Raw genomic sequence first — 27026 nt, forward strand, 5'->3', positions numbered from 1 at the left:
TTCCAAGTGAGTGAGCTGGCTTCCCTTCATGTCCTCAAAATTGTATTAGAGATTCATCCTGGACACGCCCTGTAAACTTGCTTCTTCTGGGACTGGGACCAAAACCTGCATGGCCAACGCCAACGTGTAACTGAAACCTAAGCAGATAAAAGCAGGAAGTTGAAGCACAGGGTGAAATCTGCTGTAACTGCTTCCGAGTCAGCCTCTCTAACCAGACCGTGAGGATGACAGAAATGGGTGAAATGAGCTCTTCTCGGGGGCCGGGACTCCAATCCAATGTCCTGACCTACCTGCTGGGGCTCTGAATGCCGCCACTTCCCTGAGAGGGTCAAAGTGGGTGAGACACAAACAGAGGTAGGGAGAAAGAGGCTGGATTTGGTGCCTGGTGGAGAGCGGTGGGTGGCTCAGGGAACTTGCAGGGACAGAGGGAGTGAGGCCCTGGAGAGGAGATAGTGGTGGCGTGCCTCCGCCTCCCAGTTGAAGCAGGACGGTGCCAGCATGATGGTGAGCTGGCAGGTGCTTATCCTGGGCTCGGCCAGCTTCAGCCCCTCCCCAGCTCGTGTGCCAGAGATGCCCTCGCTAGGCAGCCAGCGAATGTTTTGTATTTTTGCTTCCCACCCCCCCCACACACTTTTTTTTTTTTGGTAAAAGTGAAAAGGATCTTAGATGCCTGACGTTTCTACGGCAGGAGGCGAGCTGGGGATGTAACCAGAGGCTAACAAGTTTCTACAAAACTGTACGTTTTATATTTTAAAATTAACACAAATTTTGCATTCTATATTGTATACTGTTTATTAGATAAAAAAGATTTTCTCCTTAAATTTTTTTCAGTAGAATGGATATTCCAGGAAGAAGTGCCAGGTTTATTTTGTTCCTCTGAACGTACAACCTTCCACCCCTGCTCCTCCCTGCCCCCATCACTGCCGTGTACAACCAGGTGTGAAGGTATTGTTCATCATAAGTGTTTTCTTTGGTTGCAGAATGTCCCCACCTTGCATCCTACTCTCTCCAGTGCCTAACTGTCCAACTTGACCCCTCAATTCAAGGCCCTGCTCCAATGTCACCTCTCCCATGAAGTATTCCTAGATTCCACTCAGGCTAAAAGCAATCTCTGTTTCTTTGAACACCCCCAGATCTTTCTGTGTCTTATTTACCTCTGAGCAAGTTCCACCTTGTTAATGTTTTTGCATCTCTGTCTTATTTTCCTCACGAAAATCCAGCTACTTGAGAAGAGGGCCTATGTCTGATTTTCCCCTGTATCCACCATGGAAACTGGCAGTGTGTATATATTTAGTAGGTACTCCATACATGCTGAACAAATCTTTAGGCTACTATTGATACTCCTACTATTAAGAATTATAACATAGTAATAACAATATATTAAAATAATAATAAAGGACAATTTCTCATGTGTGCCTGGTTAACACAAATCTATGCTTTGTGGTGCATTTATGCTCAGCTTTTAAGGTCTATGGTCTGGGAAAAGGGTGCAGTGTCTTGCCTTCAGTGTTGTAATGGCTCATTTTGTAGGTAGAAATGACTCTGGTCCAGGCTAAAAGGATTCATCCAACAATAGAGCAACAGCAAAGAAAATAGGATCATACCTTAATATTGTCTTCTGGCCAAGAGTTCATCATTGTTGCAATGTGGCCCTTGTCATGAATGGTGATAAACAGCCCACTAGGAGAAACAAAACACGTACACACAGAGAAACCAGACAGTCAGACCAGGAGCAGAGCAAAGAGCACAGATACTGTGTATCATTGTCCCTTAATATTGCCCATAGGCCTGGGCAAGAGGGTCCCTGCCTGAAGCTCCAACAGTAAGAGGGCCCTGTTCCTTTTCCATTTCTCCTCTCTGCAGGGCAAGGAGTCCACGGTGTCACGGGCTGTGCACACCTGGAACCTGTGCTCACCAGAGCTTGCATGCTCCCAGCAGTCACATAGGGCCCCAGAATTCTGTGGCTGACTGGCCCCCAATGCTGCTTTCAGGGCCTCTTCTCTGGGGCTCTCCTTCTGAGTACAGACCACACTGTGATGGGTGCACCCCTACGCCCAGGGCTACAACTGGGACTGGGACACGTGGCTTGGAGTGTCCAGACACATGTACCTGAGGCCTCTTGCAGTGGGGATGGGAAGAGGGGTGGGCCAGTTGTGAGCCAGTTTTCTCTGCACCACCAGAGTCCGAAAATTTGAAATTCAAACCTGGCCTTCCTGACCATCTGAAGGTATAGTTGTAAAGACAGGAGGCGAGAACGTATTTTACTTAACAACGTATTAGCTTGATTCAGAACTTTTAAGGTTTAGACCGTGGACGTGGACCTGAGTCTTCTGCCCTAGGATCAGGGATGAGAGAACAGGGGTACCTGGGCTGGAGGGGCGGGGCAGGGGCTGGTGGTGCAGAGGACAGCGAGTATCCATTTCTTTGAAGGCACTTCGAACTTAACACGTCCAAAACTGAATTTACGTTCTAACCTACCACTGTGACTCCAACACAAGACGAACAAAGACCTAAAACGAATCTGATTCTATTCCCTTGCTCTCTTTCTCAGTAAATATTATACCCCCCTTTCCCTATACATCTAGTTTAACAATCCCAAACCACTGGAATCACCCGTCACATTTTCCTCTCCCCTTTTATACAACCCATTGCCTTGTCCTTGAATCCTACTTTCTAAATAGCTCTTGGTTCATACACTTCTTGCGTCTGTAACCCCACCTCCCTGGTCCAGGCTCCTGATATCTCTTCCCCAAAGTGCCACAATAACTCTGTGACATCCCTCTTGTCTCTCCCCAATCTATTTTCTATACAGTAGAATGAGCGATGTTCTTGAAGTCCGTCTTACCATATCAACCCCTAAAAACTCTAAGCATAGAGCTGGCTCCCTGGAACTTGTTTCTGAGGATCATCTCTAGGCAATTTGAGCTTGGAAAATCACACTGTGTAGGGAGTAATGAACTTCAAGGGCTTCCCAGGAGGAGAAAATCAGTCACATGTGTGCATCCTGACGTTTAAATAGGTATACTTGCCTTCATGGCAGTAGAAGGGTACATGGGACAAGCTGAGCTTATAAGCCTAGAACTTTTTAAAGAAGCAACCTTCTCTACCTCCAAAACAGCTGTTGCTCCCTGGCACGGCCTGAAGAGGTCTTGTTAGAGGTATATCTTCGGCAGTTTCTATTTTTTCCACAGCTGCAGCTCTAATATCCATAAGTAATTTCCTTCCAGGTCGTCCAGAGTTACTCACATGGAAGATGTGCTGAAGGGTCCCAGCCCCAGGCTCACTGATGACTCACCAAGTGACCTTGGGGAAGTCATTTACCCACAGTAATTAATCCCAATGACGCATTCCCAGACTCTTGAAGCTCCTAACCCTGCTCTGTTTTGGAAAAGTCCTTCCCCAAACAACCACGGTTCTCGACATTCCCCTTACCAGACAGAGGTTTGATAATACGTAGCAAAAAGCTCACATCTTAAGGAGTAAGACCCAGGCACTATTTTAGACCTTAGCAAAACTCCGGTGGGGTTAATTCTAAACAAAGGAAAAGGATGATTACAGAAATTATCTGGTGCATTAACATAGGCCCTCTTTGTTGAAGATAAGGAGAAGGAAGAGGGAGGTTTAAGATAAATATTTTCATATTTAATTTGAGCTACCACTATTTCGAAAGACCCTTTCTTCTCTCTCTTTTTGCATGTATAATTTCACTCTCTGCAGAGATCAATGCTGCAAAAATAACACTTTTGAAAAGTATTTGAAATTTTAATCACATCTCAAAGTGCTTTTCCATCTATTATCTAAATTGCAGCTATACACGATCCCCAAAGTGTTGTCCTGGATGGGGATTTTGAAATATCTAGTCCAAAGACCTCATTTTATACACGAGAACACTGAAGTCCAGAGAAGTGAAGTGACCTGTCTGAGGTCACACAGCTCATAAGCAGCAAAACCTGCTTGACCCAGGGTTCTGAGTCCAATGCTCTGTCCACTGACCCAGACTGCCTGTTCTCTCCAGGGATCCGGTTCCCCACAAACAGCTAGAGGCGAGCAGTGAAATGTGCCAAACAGAGATGTACATTGGGGCCACTAAAGAAAAAATTTTCTTTGATGCATATTGGTAAGGAAGTAAAATGTGCAGAGTGAGGGATTATGATGCTAAACCTGTGGGTTACACGTTCCAGCAGGATTCTCTTTGCCTATCCACCCATTTCTTGGCAGAACTGCATCTAGACCAACTCAGAAAGAAGATACTGTCAGGATAAAAACCTCTTAAAAATTCCTTCAGCAGCCTATTTTCAGGTTTAGCCACTTTTCACTCAGGTTGCACTGTTTTCTGCAGCAGTACCTGGTGATAGGGTGACTTTTGTCTCTGCTTCCATGAGGTTCTGATCAAGTGAGAAACACTGACACCCCCTCCTCTGCATTCCTCCTTAGTGCCTTCTGGGTGCCTCAAAACGTGCTCCCTGAGACCTCCCACCCAGGGGAATTTCTGAGGCTGGAAGAGGGATAGTCAGGTGACTTCCAGTAATACAAAACACTGAAAGTGATGAGGCTGCAAGCAACTCAAGTGAATTTTTAGAGAGACAGCAGATGAAACATAGCACAGGCTGGGAGTTAAATGTCTCAACCTTGCACCCACAACACCCTGGCTCAAAGCCTGCCCCTGCTATTCACTAGCTATGTGGCTATAGACAAGTTACGTCCCTTCCTCAAGCTTCAGTATCTCATTTGTAAAATGCAGAACACAGGCACCAGCTACTTCCTGCCTTTGTTGTAAGGATTAAGAAAGATAATGCATATTTAAAGAGTTTACTACCTTGCCTGCTGGCCCTCACCAAATAGTAGCTTTCAGTGCTGCTGAGTTGGTGTAGCGGTTAAGAGTGCAGACTCTGGAGTCACACCACCAGGGTACAAATGCTGGCAAAATACTCAGTGAGGTGCCAGGCTCAGAGTAAGTGCTCAGTACATGTTGGTAGCTAATTACTAATTCATATTTCAACAAGAATTATACGAAGTCAGTGTGCATGGTTGTCAGGAGCCATTGTTGACAGTTATATGTGCTTTTGGTGAAACAGGAAGGCAGTCATAAAGTTTGGTAGAAAATCTTTCATTATGTGGGTCATGAGTGAGGGCAAAATGAAAGGATCTTTGGTGATGTATAGTTTGGACTAAAAATTTTCCATGTTCCCTGCAAGAGCTAATATTCAATGAGAGCGAGACCAAGGGTAGCCTGAAAAGGAAAACAAGTCACAAAAGGGCAATATTCATTCATCCATTAAATCAGTTTTCCATCCATTTTTCCATCCATCCATCCGTCCGTCTGTCCATCCAGGAGGCTTTTTGGAGTCTGTGTTCCAGAGCCCTTTGTGTACATCATCTCACTATCAAGTGGACATCACCTCAGTCCCTAAATGTGATGAAGAGGTAGAGATGTGAAGGTAGAAATGAGATTCAAACACAGGTCTCTTGGATCCCAGAAATGTGGCCCTTGTAGGTGTGTAACGTCGCCTCTCTGTGCTTTAGTTGTCTCATCCGTAAAATGGGAGCAGTGGCTCCTTCTCTATTGTGGAGCAACTGTGAGGATCAAACAAGGCAAGTTCACGAAAACTCTACACGCTGTGAAAGACCTGCAGACAGGTGAATCTTACTAGTAGCTGTCTAACCTTGTCTAAAGGGGGACGGATGAGAGGAGGTGGTAAAGTGAGGCTCTCCAGGAGCACGCTCCTCTCTCTGGTTTCCTGTGGCGGCTCTTTACGGATGAACTGGGTAGTAATTTAGGTGCCAGGGAGCCGTCTGTGTTCCACAGCAGGGTCTGTTTCAATCTTCTCTCAGCGTGAATGATGCCCTGGGAGGCACTGCCTTCAACAGTGGGTGGATGTTATCCCACTCTGGGGTACAAAGGGAGGCAGGAAGGTGGGGTGCTCCAGGAAGACCTGGGCCTGGCTCCTCTGAGATGTAGAAACACTTCCAGCTTTTGAGTGAATTATAGGCTGCCCCCGGGGATCCCAAGGCACTGAACACCCTTCCGTGAGCTACAATAACCACAGCATTTGTCAAGGCTAATACCTCCTCCGAGTAATTAGAATAGACTGTCCTTCACTGCTCCTGGAGCTGGGAGCTGGGCACCGAAGACAGAGGCACTCGGGGGATCTCTCGCTGTTAATAGCCACTAACTAGAACAGGAAAAGAGCAAAAATAATTTTAGCGACTGGTTACTTCCCCTGAGTTGTTCCTGTTTACTTCAGGGAAACAGTTTTAGAACTAGAGGGAAGAAAAAAATATATAGTGAATATGGTAAACTGTCAACCTATGGAATTCAGGGCTTAAAGAAATATAGATCCCTGCTTTGTATAACGTACAGCATATTCCTGAAAAGTTGCAAATAAATAAAGTATCTATACCTAAAATTATATTGTACGTATACTTGGGAGGTTGCTGTTTACAGGGAACCTGCAGAGAATTTTTTTTTTGGAACATAAATCACTGTCCCCTGATTTACGGCTTTTATAAGTTTGGATTTTCCTACTTCAGTTTCTAGATGGAACACAGGTCTCTCTTAGCTGATGTGTGGTCATTAGGGCCCATTGACCACAGCAGAACAGAGGTGGCAGAGATGTGGGGTGCCCACCTCCTGTGTGGAGCTTTGGGGTAAGGGCCCAAGGAAGGGAGGAATAGATTCATGTTCCACAAAACCTGCATCCAGCACCTCCTCTATTCTTTCACCACATACGTAACTCTCTTGGCCAGAAAGTCGTTTTTTTTTTTTTTAATGGGCTGTTCATCCTGGAACAGAGTTGACGTGACACTTTGGGGTGGATGTGTTTAAGTGTGTGATTCACCATCTTCTCTTTCTCCTTTGCCCCAGTAACGTGCACAGTTCCAGACGACGTGACTTTACAGAGTACAGCCCCCAGCTGACCCAAGAGGGACATGATGCAGAAGCACTGAATAAACTTTGTTTTAAGCCTTGAGATTTCACAGTTGTTCCTCAGCGTAATGTAGTCGTACTATACTCTGGGCAACAAAATCTTCCTGAGATGCCCAACCAAAATTTGGAGCTCTGGTTAAAGCAGAGGGGACGGCCCTCCTTTGAGGGTCTTCCCTCTACTCTTCATCTCGTCAATCGTTCTTCCTACAACAGATCTCAGACAGGGGAAGAAAATAATCCTGACTGGAAACGGTGCCATGGCACTGAGAATTAGTAACTGTTATTCAGGACATTGTGTCTTTAATGCAAATCTCCTCCCACTAGATTGTATGTTCTATGAGGGGAGGACAACATCTGTCTTATTCACTGCCGGGACCCCAGGGCCTAGCATAGCGCCAAGCACACAGCAGGCACGCCATACGTAATGTATGTGTTGGGTAGGCTGAGTGGTCCAGAACGTGGCTGCTGAAATAAGATGGATCTGGGCCTTTATTGTCTCAGTTACAAATTGGACATACGATAAAGCCTGCCTCAAGGTGCTTCTATGAGAGGATGCAATAAAATAATACGTATCAGGAACGTGGCGTGTGGCAAATGCTCCCTAAGTGGTAGCTGATACTGGTTACTGATGCTACGGAGTGATAACATATCCAAATATTTTCCGGGTGAGAGAAAATTCTAAGCCAACAGTTATGGGTTGAATTGTATCCCCTCCTCTCTCCCGCCCCAAGATATATTGAAATCCTAATGCCAGGTGCCTGTGACCTTATTTGGACATAGAGTCTTTACAGACGTAATCAAGTTAAGATGAGCTCGTTGAGGAGGACCCTAATCCAACATGACTGGTGTCCTTATAAAATGAGGTGAAGACAGAGATGCAAAGGGAGAAGACTACCTCGTGATGATGGAGGCAGATTGGAGGGATGCATCTATAAGCCAAAGACTGTCAAGGATTGCCAGCAAACAACACAGCTAGAAGAGGCAAGGGAGGATTTTCCCGTACAGATTTTGGAGAAAAGCGCGACCCTATCCACACCTTGTTTTCAGACTTCTAGCCTTCAGCACTGAATCAATATATTTCTGTTGTTTTATGCCACCCAGCTTGTGGGATTGCGTTACAGCAGCCCGAGGAAGCCAATATACCAGCGATCTAATTTTTGTGCAGTGGCCGCGAACAGTGTGGTCATCACAATTCCTCCTCTGTACATTTCTAAAAACTCAGTCTGTTGGAATTTTATAAGGGTGAGTGCAGGTGAAGTTTCCTCCATGCAACAAAGGCCTGTAAATTACATCATTATCTCCGGTTTCCATCAGGAGCCAGAAAAATCCTCTTGAATTTTAGAATTCAGTTACACGAGAGCAAAAGAGAAACAGAGATAATGTTCACTTAGGAGCTATTTCTTGAGAAAAAGACTCTTAACCCTTATCTCGGCCTGCAGAGGAGTGACCCTTAGAAGTTTTCCAAACTAGAACTGGAGAAGAAAAAAAAAAAAAAACAACTAACAAAACTCACTCAAATAGACAACATTCATTTAGGCTTCTTGGCACCAAGTCCAACAAAAAAGGAGGACTTAATTAAAACAGGGTCAGTGACATTAGGCAAGCCACTGCGGCCGGCTCAGGAGGAGGGATGTGCACTTTCAACTCTGAAACAAAGGCTCACTGTTGCCACAAAACCACCACCATTCCACACATTTTTGACCCAAAGGGAACCTATCCTCTGAAAACCCGCAAGAGGCTATTTTTAAAGCCCCGCAGCAACCTCCCTCCCTCCCCTACCTCCATCCCTCAACCTGGAGTCAATAACAGCAGGATAAAGTAGGTCTGAGAAGTCCAAGGGCCGGCCTCACAGCCCAGCACCTGGTGAGGCAGAGGCAAAGGCTGAAGCAAGCAACTGTCCGGGCCTGGGAAGAACTTAAAAATCACCGTCTTCCCGGTTTCTGTGCAAAGTCCCCAAGGGAGTGTGACTAAAGTGGGGAACATGTTAGTGGCAGGTCACTCACTCCTTCTTTGGTATTGTTTTCTGTCTCGACGAACCTTTTGATTATTTTCACCCACTGCACAACCACAGTTAATATTCTGTACCTTGCACAGCCCATCCTGTTTGCATTCTGTCTCCCTCTGAGGTGGGATGTTACAAAGGGCGTGGGTATGTGCCCCCTCCCCGCCCCGTGGAGGCCCTTTTCCTTTTGACCCTCCCAGATAACAAGTGATGTGGAGTTTTCCTGTCTTTGGAGTGAGGCATAAAGCTCTGTCCACGTGACTCTATCAGTGGACCTCAGAGTGGGCTGGGCTTCCTGGATTTCTCCTGTTTGAGGTGAACAACTGCCCTGCCCCCTGCACGGGCTTCATGTATCCTGCTTTGTGTCAGGCACCATTCTGGGCACACGGGAAACAAGGATGAAGTAGACTTTACCTCTGATCCAGTGGCGTTTTCAAATCTAGGCAGACTGGGAAAAAATAGAGTACAATTGGGTATAACAGAAACATTATTGGAGGGCGGGGCGAACCACAGAGAAGCAGGCCCAGGATGGCTAAATGGCAGAGTGGGAATGTTCAGACCGGGTCTGGAACCCCTATTCTGAGGCCTTTTGGCTCTCCCCTTCCACTCTCCTTCCCTCTTGCTTCTGTGGGATGGTTCCCTTGTGGGATTCTCCCCAAATAGACTTGAAGCATCAGAAGGGCAGGGACCATATCCTCCACTTCCATTGATTGATTTCCATGGGTCCCCTAATACAGTCTTATAAACATCGTATCCACATCAGAAAGGGATTTCTGAATAGATGGTCTAGTCCTTTCTCTTTCTCTGAATGTGGGAATGGAGTAGTTAGGACAAGGGCAGTAGAAATGTTACCACTACTATATCTAGCGATGTGATTTGGGAAAGTTATCAGACCTCGTTGAGCCTGTTTCCCCATCTGAAAAATATAAAAGGTAGATCAGATAACCTCTAAAAGAATCTATGATTCTATGACATAATTTAGCAAGACCTGCAGGCAGCTATGGAGTAGTTGCAAGAGCATGAATTTGGAGCTAGACAGATCTGGATTCAAATCCCAGAACTAACCCTTATTCACAAATTATTTAACCTCACTGAGTCTCAGTTGCTTATTACTAAAATGGAGCTCTAATTAAAAATTACTTTTTTATTTATTTTATATATATATAAATATTTTTAATTAAAGTTTATTGGGGTGACAATTGTTAGTAAAGTTACATAGGTTTCAGGTGTACAATTCTGTGATACGTCATCTAGATCACATTGTGTGTTCACCACCCAGAGTCAGTTCTCTTTCCATCACCATATATTTGATCCCTATTATCCTCATCAATTAATTTAATAATTAAATCCATCTCACTATGTTGGTGTGAGCGTTAAATAAAATAATGCAGTGTCAATCACAAAGAGGCCTCGTGATAAATCTTAAGTTAAAACCTAAGAAATATTTGCCAAAGGAATGAATGTCGGTTCACCTCCAAGAGACACAGAACGTCTGATGGGGTGACTACCTATTCTGGTTCACCCGCATCTTGATATAATTATTATTTGTTTTCCTTTCCACTCTCAAAAATTCACTGATCTGTAAGTCCAGTCTATTAAATTCACTATTTCAAACATTTTTTGGATGCCTACTATGGAAAGTCAAGCTCATCTTTTTGGTGGCATCATTTGGAATCCTTTTTATGTGTTGTCGTTAATTTTGATCCTACCGACAACACAAAGCATCTGTGAAGCGGCTTCTATCACCCACAGTCTTTTCCTCTCTCTGACTTTTTGGAACAGTCTACAACATACTCTGTGCCAAACTCTGCAGAATTGGTGTTGAACTCAGATGGGGACTTGCAGGGATCAGGCCACAAACCTCAGGCCTTGTCTTGGCTCCCTGAACGCCTGATCTTTGGCCTCAGGTAAGTGGTGTCATTGTCATGTCAGTTACCATATATAAAAAGTAGGAAAGAAAGGAAGACGATAATATTTATTTAGCTCTTGCGATAGTATGACTATGTCCTAAACTCATATGTTGAAATCGTAATGCCCAGTGTGCTAGTATTAGGAAGTGAGCCCTTTGGGAAGTGATTAGGGCGTGAGGATGGAGCCCTCATGAATGAGATTAGTGCCCTTATAAAAAAGGCCCTAGAGGGAACCTGAGCCCCTTCTGCCATGTGAAGACGCAACAAGAAACCTGCCACCCAGAAGAGAGCTCTCACCCGACCATGCGTGTGCCCAGGCCTCAGACTTCCAGCCTCCGTAATTGTGAGAAATAAATTTCTGTTGTTTATAAGCCATCCAGTCAGTGGCATTTTGTTATAGCAACCCAAACAGACTACGACAGCTCTCCTTGGGAACGTTTTACAAACGCTGCACCATTTGCTCATCGCCACGAGTCTGGGAGGCAGGTATCATTCCCATTTACACCTGAGAGTTCCGAGGCTCAGTGAGATGAGATAATACCCATGAGTTCAGGCACCAGGGAAGAAGCCACTGTGCCTTCCTGTCTCTCTTGCGGAAATTTCAGGGGATATTTGTAAAACACCAAGCCCTTTAGAAGATAGGCTTCTATTAACATAGAGAGAAACTGGAATGGGTTTCTAATTGTCTTTAGTATTTTCTTCTTATTGGAATTTGCAAATATCGTATATCACTCTAGTGTCTTTGATTATGAGATGCTTTTTGGCAGGAGAAAATTCTTCGAGTCAAATTCCAAGGGTTGGAGGAATTTCTTCATCTGTTCTCTTTGGATAAGAAGGATCGTGATAAGGTGTACAAAAAGCTGAAGAAGAAAGTGTAGTTTTCATTAAAAAAAGCATGCATACGTGGAAAAGCTGATGTAGGGTACCCTGTATCTCCATCACGTCATTAGCTGACTGAACAATTTATTGTCATGAGAAAAAAAAAAAAAAAAAGGCCCCATAGATGGAAATTTCAGCTGAAATGGACACCTTTGTCCAAACAGCAAATCACTTCAGAATCTGAAAATTCTAATTTTGCAACTCCCAGATGCTTTCAATTAGAGCAGGGTTTCAGCTGTGGTTTCAGCTGTTACTTGAAAATATTAAAATGTGCCAAGAAAACTTAGAGAGGGTTGGTACAAAGGAGTTTCTTTTTCTACTGAAATATTTACTCCTCCAAAAATAATAATCATAGAGGCTTTAGGCCCCCTTTTCCCTGAGAAGTCACACTTAACACTCTTCACTTTCTTTTATGGCTGTGAACATGGCACAGACCCACACATGCCTCCACTTTATAAAATAAATAAACACCTTCCTGCTGTCTAGAAGGCCTCTAGTTAATCTGGATCTCTGGGCAATGCGTTTTTGGAACGTGGCTCTGTTCTAACATGAACTTCTGAAACATCCAAAGCAAATAATCATGAAATCTGACAGTCTGAAATCACTATGCCCCTGACTCAGAGGCCCCTGCCAACAAGTTGCTTGTTTACAGGTATGTGCAAGATAGAGAGAGAAAAACATCCTGTTTACTTTTCTGAAGCAGGTTTGAGAAGTTGTCACACCTATTTTTTTTCCACTGCGTCATAAATTTCAGGGCCTTGTTCTGAGAAATAGGCTAGGAGCTCAGAACGCTATCAAGAGGCCCCGAAACAATAGGCCCCTAAGCCAAGGCCAAGCTGAAATTGTAAAAGCTTGAATCCATTTTATACTAACATTTATGAGACAATTTTACAGGCAGGCATCTGAGTCCTATCTTGAAGCAATTTGTAAGTGGAAGACTCTGCCCACTTTAATTTATCATATAAACATTTCTGGAGCTTATCATCGCATATTAGTCATGAAAGCTGGAATTTAATAAAGGAGAACAGAATGCAGTTTTCAAAGAGGACAAAAGTTCACACGGAAAACATATGTGTAAATCTTAGAGACTCTGATCACTGGAAGAAAATGTAAGAAACACCTAAGTGTCTAGAACCAAAAGTCTGAAAGGGCCACTCATCAGGTATAATTAAACAAGGAGGCGGGGCACACTTTACTTAATTTGTCATTTTGACTCAGTGTAGCCTCCAAACTCTAAATCTCTTTAAAGGAAGAAATTTCAGAAAACTCAAGATCAAGAATGTTCGAGGCCAAGAAAGTATTTGCTCTGAAGTGATTGGGAAAAGATGTGTGCTTCTTTGGTCAGAAACAAGTCACAATAGACCCGTTCAAATCAAAACACCAGTGTTATCGTGAAACTCAAGAGCAGGGGCTCAGACAGACTTCGACTCAGCTCTCAGGTCTTCTGGTTAGTAGCTCAGTGACCTTGGCAAATGATACATTTGAACCTCAGTTTCCTCATCTATAAAACAGGGATAATAAAACATTTCTAAAAAGTTGTATGTGATGAGGTAATATATGGAAAGCTGTTAATACAACGCCTGGCACATTTAGTAAGTGCTCAGTATGTTGAAGGTATTTTTATTATTATTCCATGTAAACTATCCAAGAGAATACTTCACATCCCAGGCTATTAGTCGAGTGTAATGAGTAAGGCTAAAAAAAGTTGACTTGATCTGAATTAGGTTATGCAATAACTTGATCTCAATTAGGTTATGAGCTATCATGCTTGCAATATTACTGCTTTTCCTCTATTAGAATATCTTGGGTCTATAGTGCTAACCCCCAAACTATTAGATGACAGAAATATCAAATAAGGATCTCACTCTTGATCTGTTCAGGAGACTGTGATAATATGGGTGCTACTTTGAGACATTTTTACTGCTATGCTGAGAAACACAACAGGTCCAGTCTTTCTTTTCTATTGGCTTATGTATGCTAAAGCACTCATTCATGAATTATTTCAGCAATTATTTGTTAGACTGCTCTATGTAATGGGCACTGTTCTAGCACTTGGGATAATTATTTCAGTGAGCAGACAAAAATCACTGCCCTTACGGAGTTTACGTGCATGCATGCATTCATTCATCCTGGTATATGGCAAATGCCATACTAGTAGTTAAAGAAAGGGAAAGGACAAATATACAAAGATGAATAAGACACACTGTCTGATACGCTCTCTGTCTGAATGGACAGAGAGTGATGGAACAGATCTGTAAGTAACTACTGGATTATAATGCTAAATTCTATAAGAGAATATTAGCATAGACCACTGTAGACAGACATAGAAGAGGGAGCAACATATCCTGCAAGCAAGAGCGGGAGGACAGAGACTAAGAAGATGGCAAGAGATGAAGACATTTGGGATGGATTTTAAAGGAAAAGTAGGAGTCTGTTATTTGGGTAAGTGGGGAAAGAGCAGCCAGCAAAGTGAACAACTGCTGGTTTCTGTCAATTAGTAGAGCATTTGGTAGAATGTAAGCTTAAAAGAAAGTACAAAGTGTGAACTCAAGCAACACGATTTTGGAAACTCAGCTGTTATCAATCACTGACTAATGAAACACTGTTTTTTTTTTTTTGTTTTCGATTTAAAGTAGGACTAAGTAGAAAATGGCCTTAATTTCTCCTGTTTTTCCATTAAGTGAGAACAGTTGAGTCTGCTCCCGCTTGAATTTGATTTCTGATGCTTCATGCTTAACCATAGGAGAGTTTATGAAAATATGGACCATGTGCCACCAGGGTAGTTCATCAGCTTCTTGAAGGAGAATCCGTTATGGGTAGTTTTAAAGTGGAGAATCTTGGGCTCACTCTTGACCCCGTGAATCAGACTCTTGGGAAAGAGAGCTAGAGTCTGTACTTTTTAATAAGCAAACTCTTAGGAAAGTTTAAAACCACTGGCCTAGGTGGAGGTTGACTCTCAAACACTGCCCTCCCAGTTTAATAATCAAAATAATTGAATTACCTACTTATCTATTATTCTAGCCAGCACCTTACCTGATTTTGTTCTACCATTATTTGAATTTAACTGTCTTGCACCGTCTTTGTCTACAGAGAGGTTTCTCTGCTCCTCAGTACTGATGACCCCCGCTTCCACCCCCGTATGCTTCAAAGAGGTTCAACATTCTAGCTTCATCTGTTCTTCCAATTGGTAAAAAAGTTACCATGACAACTTCCCATCTATGTCTCTCCACTTGGCTGCACAGGAGAAGCACCAAATGGCCCACACAGGGTCCCTCCTGCACAGACAGGCAAAGGCAACCTCGTTGGTGAGGAGGATTCAACATTGTTATTAATCCTCCGGAACCAAGGACTCTGGAAAGGCAGGTCATGATCTCATTCCACTCTAGCTATCGACTTCTTCCCAATTGATACGTTTGGAATTGGGGATAAAGCTACTTTGCAAATGATGGATAAAGTCTGTTCTTTAATTATCGCAGTAACATAGAAACTCTTTGCAATTACTTTTCTCTCTCGAGCCTGGCTCTTAAAATAATTCCGGAAAAACTTATTAAGTGCCTGCTATGTCCCAGATCCTGTCACATCTTCCTGGTGAAGATTCTTAAAGGAATCAAACCACTTTTTACATTACCATTAAAAAAATTTTTTAAAGACATAATGCATCTTAAAGTTACAGAGCGAAAACTCTTAGTCTTTAAGTAAATAGCCAGTCATAATAGAACCTCCTCAAAGGTTCTATTAGAAGTCATCAGGAAAATAGGACTCCAAGTTTCTTCTGTCTATTCACTGATCCTATTCTTCTTCCATCCATCTTCCTTCCATCTAACAAGAACCGTACACCAGGCTCTGCGCTGGGTGGTGGGTATCCAATGGCAAGCTAAACAAATACGGTTCATGCCCACTGAAAGCTTACAGTCCAACAGTGAATAGCTGTCGTGCGGGGCGGCCTGTGGGGCCTCTTCTGGGGTCTCTAGTCCCGCTCCCCACACAAGAACACAGGACATGGTGAGGCCTACCTACGGAGCCATAGGTAGGGGAGTCACACCACTATAGTCTCGCTGGAGGCTGGATTCACACGATGTGTGACCTGCTGTCCACTTTTCTGCCAACTGACAGACTCCCCTCACTAGCTGTAATCCGCCGTGCTAACTGCAATCCGCGCTTGCTAGCTGAGCCCCCATCTTCTTGCTAGCCCCCATTTTTCTGCTAGCGTAGCCACAGCAGTTATATTAGTGGCCAATGGCTCACTGGTTACAGCTGACGGCCATCTGATCACAGTTGATGGCCATTTACTACCTGAGCCAGCACCTTTCCACGTGAGGCCGAGAGCCTGGAAACTGCACTCCTGGATCTGTCCCCACAATAGCATTCTGGATGACAAATAGAAAGCACCAAATTCTAGGTCCAGTTCTATCTCTTACTATTTGTACAGTCTTAGGGAGTCACTCTACCTCTGAAATCCTCCATTTCCTCATGTGAAAGGGGCTGCCCTCTGTTTCACAGAGCGGTTGGCAGGATTGTATTTGAATTCACTCTAAAACTTCAAAGTGCCATATAAATATAATAATTATTAATTAAGTTCAATTAAAGTGGCAGGGGAATACCTATCTCTCTGCACCGTGGGAGTAAAGAGACAAGAGACCTGAGTTCTAGTCTTGCCACTTCCACTGACTTGTATCCTTGGTGAGGAGGGTGTCAGGTCCCTTCTTGACCTCAGTTTGAGCTGGTTGATTTATAACTCCATGATCCTGTCATTGTATGCTGCAAACAGAGGCAGCCCAACTACAGAAATGCAAAGCTTGAGGATCTCTTGAGAGCTAATTAATTCCATCTCTTCACAGACAGGGTCCTATCTCAGGGGCCTGTGATTCTGTTTTCAAAGTCCTCTTAGGAGTCAAATCTCAGTCTGTCTTGGAACTCAGTGTGAGGAGTTGTCTGGAAGTTTTGGCTATGCAGGGTGCTTTTAAAATTGGAGGACATTAAATATCTGGACACCAAATCAAGGGCGTATCGTGGGAGCATGAAGTACTTGGCACATCCTTGGTACATACCCAAAAGACTCTGCCCGTGCAGATGGGAAGGACCTGCCAAGGTGCAAGCCCTGGCTGTCTTCCTGAGACTCTCTATCCGGGCATCTTGGTGTGGCACTACAACCCACAGCCCCACTTCACCCTACCTCTCCACAGGGCACTGTAGCTGAGATGGATACACAGGGGAGTCCTACTTTATCTGTTGTTAACTTCATTGTCTAAGGAACCTGTTTATATTGTTGTTGTGGTTTTGGAGGTCAATATTTGTGAACACATGATTCAGAAATGATGCTGAGTTTCAGTAGTGCAGGATTCGAGGGAGTTCCAATGTGGAAGGAGGGAGAGGTTTTGGAATAGGGCAGACTTGCGTTCGAATCTTGTCACTTCCCTCGCCAGATGACTCTGGGTCAGTCTCCCTTCACCCTTGAACCGCTCCTCTGACATGGGGACAAGAAGACATTCTGATTTCTCAGGGCTGTTGTAAGACTTAAAGATAATAAAGGAAAAATGGCTATCATGGTATTGGCCACTTAATGACAGGAAGTGGTGTTAATTGTTGTTCTAACGCAGCTCACTGTTCCATTTTGGGAGTCCAAGCTCAACTTTCCACGACTGTCATTACACCACGACACAGTTCTAATCTGACAATTCTTCCTCATTTTCCCCTTCACATCTAACTAGTGTCCATATACTGCACACTCCTCTTTCTCAGCGTCCTGTGTTTGCACTTTTCATCTCCACATCTAGGACCCTCTCAGGCTCTTCTCTCCTTGTGCTTTAGTTAATACAACAGCTCCCTGGGATCTCTTCTCTTTCGTCCTCTGCGAATTATCCTCCTAGGAACATGCGTTTGTGACAGACTTGCTCTCAGAAATGAACCATGGTCCCTGACTTATGCAGTCTAGACGCCTCACCTGGCCTCACCACCCCCACCTTGTCAGGGGGTGAGCTCATCACATACCCTGCACACGCCTTAGGAGGACAGGGTGGTGAGTCCTCCATCTTGGAGATGCTCAGTCACCAGAGAAGAGGCTCAGAAAGGACATGACAGGCAGCTGTGAGGTGTACACTCTGGAACCTGGGTTTGAATTGTGGCTCTACCATGTGCTAGATGTGTAACCTTTGTCAGGCCACTTTAACGCTAAGTGCCTCAGTTTCCTTTTCGTGGAAATGTGCCTAGTAATATTACATACCACGAAGACATGTTGAGGGGCCTGAAAGAGTAAAGCCTTAACGAGTGCCTGGTACATTGGAAGCTCCTGAATAAATAAATGTGAATTACTGTTTATGACAGAGGTGATTCAAGCATCCCATCAGGAAGGGGAATTGCTTTCAGCTGCCGTAACAGAAAACTTTGACTCAGCCGGCAGGAAAGAAATGTATTTGATAAAACAAGAAGTCCGGGGGAAGGCGGCTCCAGGATTTGTTTATTTAGTGGCGCAACAATGTCACCAAAAATACAGATTCCCCCCCATTACCATCCTTAGCATTTTGTTCCCAGGGCTGTTTTCCTCATGACCGCTACGGTTCCAGGCATCCCAGGCAGACATGAAAATGTCCAAGGAAGAAGGAGCTTCCTTATGATGAGAAAAACCTTCTGGCAGATTAGCCTCACATCTCTTCGGCCAGAATTGTCACTGGCAGGAGGACACTATGATTGGCTGATTTTAATTAGGACCTACTGCTTGATGCTAGACGGGGCCAAGTCTTTCTCAAAGCACATGGCCACTTACGGGAACAAGGATAACTGAAAAACAAAACAAAACAAAAACAAACACCCCTAACTAACTAAAAAACCAAAAGAACCAAAAACGGGGTTTTGTGAAGAAGGAGGAAGAGGCAACCAGCAGTGTCTTCTTCATTCCCAGTCCTGAAAGTCTATGATTCTTGGCTTGTTCCAGCCACAAGTCTTGCTTATGCAGCTCCTCTTGCTTGGAACTCATCCAGTAAATCCTTCTATGCCAGGGACTGTGCTGAGCCATCTTCCCAATGTGTTTCAAAATCTGTCTCTGAGATTTAGATCAAGAACCCACAATTCAGTGGAGATATTTCTTACCACAATGAATTAACCTCAATACTTTCAAAGTAAATGAGACAATGCCCACCACGCTTTATCAACTGGCTTATATCACTTTAGAGCCGCTCTTCTCCTCAGTTGGGCTGTAAACTCCTCAAGAACAGGGAGCACGAGTAAACTATCGATTCCATTTGTACCTTTTATGTATTTATGGTGGCCAACCACAAAGATGGTGCTTAATTAAGACTTGTGCAACCTAATCAGAAGACAGTCTTTAAGTGCTCTGTCTGGTACTATGCTTGGCACTGTGGGAGATGTAGTCAAGAACAGGATATCATGAATTCCCTGGCCCCCACCCCGACCCCCTGAAGCTTGTGATCCAGGAGAGGAGTCCATATGATAAACTGTGTGAAGTTGGAGAAGTCCATGTTCCACCACCCACATTACTTTTTGTTCTTTTAGCTTTTCCACTTGCTCCCCGCCAGGAACCTTCTGGACAACGCTGACACCACACTGGGGCACTTGCCTGAAACTCGTTTCCATCTCCAGCTTCTTAGAATCTTCTTGATTGACTCCTTCTCATCCCGCCCCGTCAGACAAAACCCGTTTCCTTCCTAAGTCCCAATCCCAATGGTCTTGGGAAATGCTGGTTTAAGATTAGTCTCAAAGAAATCAGTTCATACATAAAATTTCAATGTTTATGCATATGGGAAATTTGAGGAGATTCCTACAGGTGCAATGGACTAAAATAAGGACATGAATGTAATAATGGAATTGAGGGGTTGGCCAGCTGATGGTGGGGTTCTTTTTTTTTTTTTTTTTTTTTTAAGTTTTTAGCTTTTTATTTGGAAATAATTATAGTCTCTGAAGAAGTTGCAAAAATAGCACAGAGGTCCCATATATTTGTCGACGAAAAACATCCAGCCTAAGAAAAAGCTTATAAGAGTTTATTTGAGCCAAACTGATGACAATTGCCAAGAAGCAAAGTCTCAACAGATTGAGAAAATTGGTGGGGTTCTTTTCTGGCAAGGCAGTCTTCACTTTTCTTCAAGGGATTCTACAACAATGATCTTTTACTCTTCTTCTTGTCCAGAAGCTTTCGAAACATTTGCACTGTTTGCAGCATCTCTTAAGAAGCCACTCTTTCTGGACTAAACATAGCATGAGCAAACACAAGTTTTGGTGCATTTTACAGGTTAATGAAAGATCAAGGTTATTTGAGGAAAGGTCTAGTCATCTCCTGCCTGTGTGTATGTATTTCCTTCTCAGTAAGGACATTCTCTTACACCCATTCCTTTGATCACCATGGCTAGGATTATCAGGGACAAAGGAGGAAAAGGACAGAGTCAGATTAAAAAAGAAACAAAAATCAGTTTGCTTAAATTGCCAGGGAAATCTGCCTTTGGTTAAAGGAAGTCAAACCCAGAACATCCTGTTCTAGTTAATAAAGCTCATCTGCTTCCAGCTTGAGCAGGAAAATGTAATCTTTGCATCTGCACGGGGCTGCTAAAGCATGCCCACCTTCACTCTTAGCCTCCAAACTCATGGATGGCTGACAGGTGTCCTCCGTCCTCCCCACACAGCACATGTGTCCCAGGAAGGTCACATGCAATGAAGTACAGACTCACTCAGGTTTTTTTTGTAAATCTCAAAATTTCCTCTAAAAAGGAATAAACTTTTCCCCTAAGTGATCGAAATCCATGTGATTCAGACCCTAAAATAAGATCTTTCTCTCCTCCATCTCTCTGTTCCAAAGTATTTCAGTGATGTGAGATCCAGATACAATTTAACTTACTCCACGTGACATGGTGACATTTGTGTCAAACATCGAACAACCTCCCACTTGGGAAGGACTCCTCGTGCTACCTTCCTTAGATCTATTCCCGCATCAATTCTCAAGCCATGGCACCAAACAATCCCTGACAGACTGTGGACTGCCCAGCTGGTCTGCCTGGGAAGGTGCCCATATGTGAGTCAGAGCTCTCAGCAAAAGTGACACTTCTGCAGATAAGCCTACAAGCTTTTTCTTGGCAGAGTAAAAAGTATGTGTTTTCATCTACATCTGCATTTTCCTCCCTTAAAGGTCAAAAATCTTAGAGACAAATTTATACAGCACAGTGTTGTAATCTGCTCAAAAATTACAGATAGTAAGGGTTGGAAGGAGCCTCCGAGATCACCTAGTAAAATCCTCTCATTTTGTAGATGAGAAAACTGACGCCCAGAGAAGGGGAGGGATTGACTGTAGGTCACACTCCAAAAACTGGGACCAAAATCTCTATCTCATGACTCCCAGCTCTTTCTACTAAAGCACAGTGGGACCTTGCAGTACCTCCTCTTTCACTTTGCTTCAGACGGTCTCTATTCCTTTTTCTTTAATTAAAATTTATTGGGGTGCCAATGGTTAGTAAAGTTACATAGATTTCAGGTGTACAATTCTGTATCACATCATCTATGTATCACATTGTGTGTTCACCACCCAGAGTCAGTTCTCCTTCCATCACCATATATTTGACCCCGTTTACCCTCATCTATCACCTCTCCCACCACCCCTTACCCTCTGGTAACCACTAAACTATTGTCTGTGTCTATGAATTTTTGTTTCTTTCTTTCTTTGTCTTCTTCCTTTGTTGCTATTCCTTTTTCAGTGAGTAACTTTTCACCAGCCTTTACTCCAGTGGTTTTCAGGGTGGTTTGTGCACCAGCAAGCAGCATCAGCATCACGGGGAACTTGTTGGATATGTCAATTCTCTGGCCCCATCCCAGATTTCCTGAATCTGTGTTTTAACAAGCCCTTCGGGTAATTTCAATGCAAGCTAAATAATGAGATGCCTTACTTTATGTTAGCCCCACCCGATTAACACGGGGATCAGGGCACTAATCTGATTCATCTAATTTCATAACTCTTTTTCATTTTGGCTCTTCTGCTTACCTAAGGCAGAAATTAAGTTACCTGGAAGAAAGAGAACTTATTGTAAATGGGTGAACAGGAATTGGAGTGGAATGTTATCATGAACTGAGGCAGCTCTAGGGACCGTCATTGCTCTGCCTCTGCACAGATCTGTTCCTTCTCTTTTTCTTTTTTTTCTCCTTCTCCTTCTCCTTCTCCTTCTCCTCGTTTCTGTTCCTTCATAGCTGGCATTTGCCTTTGGTCTACCATGACCTGACTCTAAAGTCTAAACTATTGCCTCCTTTTTGCCTTAATTTCCCTTCCCAACTGGAAAATTCTTTCCATGTAGCTTTTCCCATGTCGCCGTTCACATTCCTGAAAATGACGCCAACTGGCCCAGCTCATCTTTTGAGCTAGGCTGTGTGAGTCACACGCTCACCCAAATGATCGGTCACCTTTTGTCTGATGCTTTTTCCTATCTAACCAACTACTGACATAGGATGTGTGTGCAGCTCGGGAGAGGGGTGAATTCTGCGCAGCGATGGGGCTTCAGGAGGAAACTGGGGGGGTGCGGGGAGGAGAAAAGTACATGTGAAACTCTTTCCCACCACACCCCCCTCCACTAAACCTGTGAATGAGACATGAGGGAACTTGGTAGTGGGGTTCAACAGTTTGGCTTGCTGAGGGTTGAGCTGGAGACGAAGGTTCTGTTATATTATCATGACCCTACTCTTCAATATACTGCCAGGCTGGGGTGGCCTGGAAAATATGGGCTGCCGGTTATCGGCTCCCTGAAAGTCACAGAAGATCCATGCCTGGAAGGCACTGCAGAGCTCACCCTTTCCTTGCTAACTCGTCACAACCTCTACGTCCTCACATGTACCTGCTGAAGGATTTGCTAGTTAAGCACAAGTCCTGATCATTTAAAGTCTGAATCAAACAACAGAGTCTGGCGGCATTTCAGAAGACGGAGATGCCCCATTGGTATACAGGTTAGGCTCTTTGGTGAGGAGACTGAGTCACACGGCAGATCTTGGGGGTGGTGGGTCAGGCGGGTCACAGCTGCTGAGCACCCACAAGGGCCAGGCTCTTTTCATTGGGAAGCTCACTGAACCCTCCCAGGCAGCCACGCGAATAGGCATTAGTCCCATTTTACACATGAGGAGACTGAGGCGGTGCTAAATTAATTGTCAAAAGTGATCAGCAGCTGGGATTCAAGGCCAAGCCTGCCTGGCTTTAAAATCTATGCTCCTTCCACCATCCACAAGCCAGCCCTCATCACCCGTGCAGACGGGGCTCCACGGAGGCCGGGGAAGGTTAGGTCTGCAGGTGTGTGCACATCACTTAGAGCCGCCGGGGATGAGGACGGGGAAGGCGGGACTGGTCAGGAGGGAGGCGGCCTGGGGCAGGGAGAGTATTCACTCACACGGGACAGGACAGCACACTACACCACACCTCTTCCTCTCCGCAGGCCCTCCTCAGCGGGGTTCCGTCCTGGCTTCCCACCTTGCCTCAGCTCTGGCTTTCACCTCTTCCAAGGCACACCCACTCATCTTCAGGGGGGCATTCCTTCAAGCCACACTAGCCAGGACCCGAGGCCTGTGAAGACCCGTGCAGAGGGTGTGCCAGGGGAGAGGCAGGAAGGGGCAGAGGAGGTTCCTCAGAGCCCAGGTCCTCCTGCCGTGTCGCCTCTGCCCAGGGATACTCCAGTGCCCCCGAGATACTCGGGTATCTTCCTCCAGGTTGTGCAGCTGATGCAGAGCCCCAGGCGTGGTAGAGGTTCCATTTTAGTATCAGCTGGACCTAATTAGCTTTGGCGGGGGGCCAGGCCCTTTCACAGAGGACTCCATTGTTCCCAGAACCTGGCAGGAATGTTTATCATTTCAGAAACTGAGAAGGAGCTGGCTCTCTGTGTTTTAGCCTTGAAGCTGTCCTCCCTTCAGATGTAATCCGTAAGGCCATTCCCAGCCAGGCCTCAGATGCAGCTCAGGGCTGGGGTGGAGCCCAAACTTTCATTTCCCTCAGGAGCCAGCAGGTGTGGAATCAACACCTGGAAAGCAGCCAAGTGAAAACCTGGAGCAACAGCTGAAAATGTCACATGTCAAATAACTTAATTGGGTAATCACCTGAAGAGGGGTTCGTGCAAAACATATGCAGGAAATCTGTACCAAGTGTGTGAGCTACGAATCCAAGAGGACAGTTCCGTTTGCCTGAGCCTGCCTCGGCCCCACCCAGCCGTGGGCCCAGGACCTGGCTGCAGCCTTCTCTCCCGGGAGAGGCTCTAGAAATGGTATCAGGCAATCCCCACCTTAGACCTCTGGGCAATCAAACATTCGGAGCTGCAAGGACGTACTGCCCTGAATGCCCACTAAATGTGCAGTCCCAAACTGCAGGAGGAAGCGTGGTGTGGTAGTTAGCTGTCCACACTCTGGTTCACACTGCATGGCTTTGTGTCCTGGCTTTATAGCTTATGAGCTCTGTGACCTTGGGCAACTTATTTCTCTGTGCCTCAGTTTTCTCACCTACAAATGGGATGGTGATAGTACCTATGTCTTTCGGGGGTTGTGATAATTAAATGAGTTAACATATCTAAAGATTTAGGATAGTACCTGGCCTTTAGCAAGCATTTATTTTTATTTTTTACGGTCATTTTTAAATTAAATTAAATTTATTTAATATTAGTTTCAGGTGTACTAAACAACATAATGATTAGACATTTACACCCCTCACAAAGTGATAACTCCCCCAGTCTACTACCCCTCTGACATTGTATAGAGCTGTTACAATACCATTGACTACATTCCCTATGTTCTAATTTACATCCTGTGAATATATATATATATATATATATATATATATATATATATATATAATTATAGTTGACATTCAGTATTGTTTTACTTCAGCTTCAGGCATACAGCACAGTGGTCAGGCATCTGTACAGTCTATGAAGTGATCCCCCAAATAAGTCCAGTGCCCATCTGGCACCCTACGTAATCTATACAACATTATTGATTATATTCCACATACTGTATTTCACATCCCTGTGACTATTTTGTGACAACCAATTTGTACTTTCTAATCCCTCACCTTCTCCCCTATCCCCCAACCCCCCTCCCATCTAGCAACCATCAGTTTGTTCTCTGTATCTCTGTGTCTATTTGTTTTGTTTGCTCGTTTATTCTGTTCTTTAGATTCCACACATAAATGAGGTCATATGGTATTTGTCTTTCTCAGTCTGTCTTATTTCACGTAGCATGATATTCTCTAGGTCAATCCATGTTGTTGCAAATGGTAAGATTTCATTCTCTTTAGCAAGCATTGATGAGTATGCTTTTCTCCTGGTTCCAGCTCAACTGTGGGCCCTCTGCTGGGACCATTGAACACGTGTTTTCCACACTATGTGCCCAGTTTCTGCAGCACCCTCTCCATACCCACTCAGGGCTGACCTGGTTCTCTGGGCTCAAGTGCTTGGCAAGATCCCATTTCTACCCACATGGATCCCCCATTCCGTTGCCATGTTCCTTTCCATCTCTGACCCATTGGAGAACTACCAGAGGAGCCTGGACCTGAGTCTGAAACAGCTCTCCATTAATCCAACCCCTCTGAGTGGTGGGAAGGAGACAAGCACTTCCTCTTTTTTGGGCAGAATCACTGGCCAATTCTCCTACCCAGCTCTTCTACTCTACTCTCCTGTTTCACCCCCTATGAGGTCCCAGAGGCCATACATTCTAGCAACAGGGAGGTAGGTATGCCTGGATCACTGCAGACAAAAAATAATTGACTCAATTCTTTGCAGTCATCTTTCATGTCCCAGCTCAAACATCATCTCCTTTGTGTGGCTTTCCCTGATTCCCACAGTCAGAATTCTGACTTCACTTGCTCACCAATTATGATCTTAGACAAGTTCCTCTCCTTTGGCCACCTCAGTTTCCTCATCTGTAAAATGGAGATACTGTTACCAAACTAATTGTACAGTACGTTAAAAGGCTCTCCATTATAAGCCAATGGATGTGGAAACCTGGCTCCCCTCCCCTTGCGCTCTTTGCCAGACACAGGAGATGGGGAGATACCCAAGTGAGCTGACTACACCGGTGCCTACACAGTCTATAAAACCAAGCCCTTCCCTGGAATGGCCGTTCCCTCCTTCTCCACCCTGTGGAATTCCTACTTAACCTTTAAGGACCAGTTCAAATGACATCTCTTCTGTGAAGCATTCCTTTGCTCTCAGGGAAAATACATTTTCCTCTCCCTTGTATTCCTGTAACTCTTTGTCGCTATTATATCTCTTGTAAATTTTATCATATTTAACTTGTATTATTATTATACATTTATTATTCGAAGATGGAGACACTCTGCTATCCCCTTGCTAGATACTCTCTCAGCTCCCCTCACTCTGCTGGTAAATTGCTTGAGGTCAAGAACTGTATTTTGTTCTTTGAGATAAATGCACAGTGTCTACATGATGCTTGGTACCTACTGTGTTTCCCCCAAAATAAGACCTAGCTGGACCATCAGCTCTAATGCATCTTTTGGAGCAAAATTAATATACGACCTGGTCTTATTTTACTATAATATAAGACTGGGTCTTATATTATATTATATTATATAATAAGACCTGGTCTTATTTTAGTATAAGATCAGGTCTAATATAACATAATATAATATAATATAATGTAAGACTGGGTCTTATATTAATTTTTCTCCAAAAGACTCATTAGAGCTGATGGTCGAGCTAGGTCTTATTTTCAGGGAAACACGGTAGTAGTTAGTTGCTCCATAAATCTCCATTAATTCAAATTCAGTCTTGTGTGTTCCCTGGATTCTGGAGTGAGCTCTGGAGGCAAATTCTACCTTCATGAGCCCGGTGCATGCAGGGCTCATGCAGGGTTCATGCAGGGTCCAGACCCTGATACTAGTTTATCTGGAACCAACAACAGAAGCCACAATCTAGTCCACAGAGTCTGTGGAGGAGGGGTCCCACACAGCCTGGGAGTGGGAGGCAGGAGTGGGATGGCCTCGCAGTTTCATAATCTTAGCTGCAAGCCAGTGGAAGCAGTGAGCCATGCCTTAAGGGCTAAAGCATCTTTTCAGGAAATAGTGGGTTCTGGAAGCACCAAATCATGTCTATAGTTAAACGTGTTAGTTCATTATATGTTAAATGACTTCATTTTCTTTCTTTTTTTCTTTTTTTTTAAGGAGAGCACAGCTCACAGTGGTTCATGCGGGGATCGAACCGGCAACCTTGGTGTTATTAGCACCATGCTCTAAACTACTGAGCTAACCGGCCATCCCTCATGACTTGATTTTCTTTGTAAAAATTTAAAAGTGCATAGGTATAATACGACTCCACATTTATCAATCCTTCCTTCCTTC

General features: G+C 44.3%; 1 protein-coding gene across 3 annotated transcripts in view; it reads right to left on the reverse strand.

Moving 5' to 3' along the window:
• ME3 (malic enzyme 3) overlaps window positions 1–27026 on the reverse strand; it is a 175006-nt gene that overhangs the window by 65397 nt on the left and 82583 nt on the right. For all 3 annotated transcript variants that reach the window (XM_033120709.1, XM_033120710.1, XM_033120711.1), the window contains one exon: window positions 1605–1680. In XM_033120709.1, the coding sequence (XP_032976600.1) occupies window positions 1605–1680 (76 nt within the window). The remainder of the gene's footprint in view (window positions 1–1604; window positions 1681–27026) is intronic.

Source organism: Rhinolophus ferrumequinum, chromosome 11, assembly GCF_004115265.2.
Source record: "Rhinolophus ferrumequinum isolate MPI-CBG mRhiFer1 chromosome 11, mRhiFer1_v1.p, whole genome shotgun sequence".
NCBI classification, from domain to species: Eukaryota; Metazoa; Chordata; class Mammalia; order Chiroptera; family Rhinolophidae; genus Rhinolophus; species Rhinolophus ferrumequinum.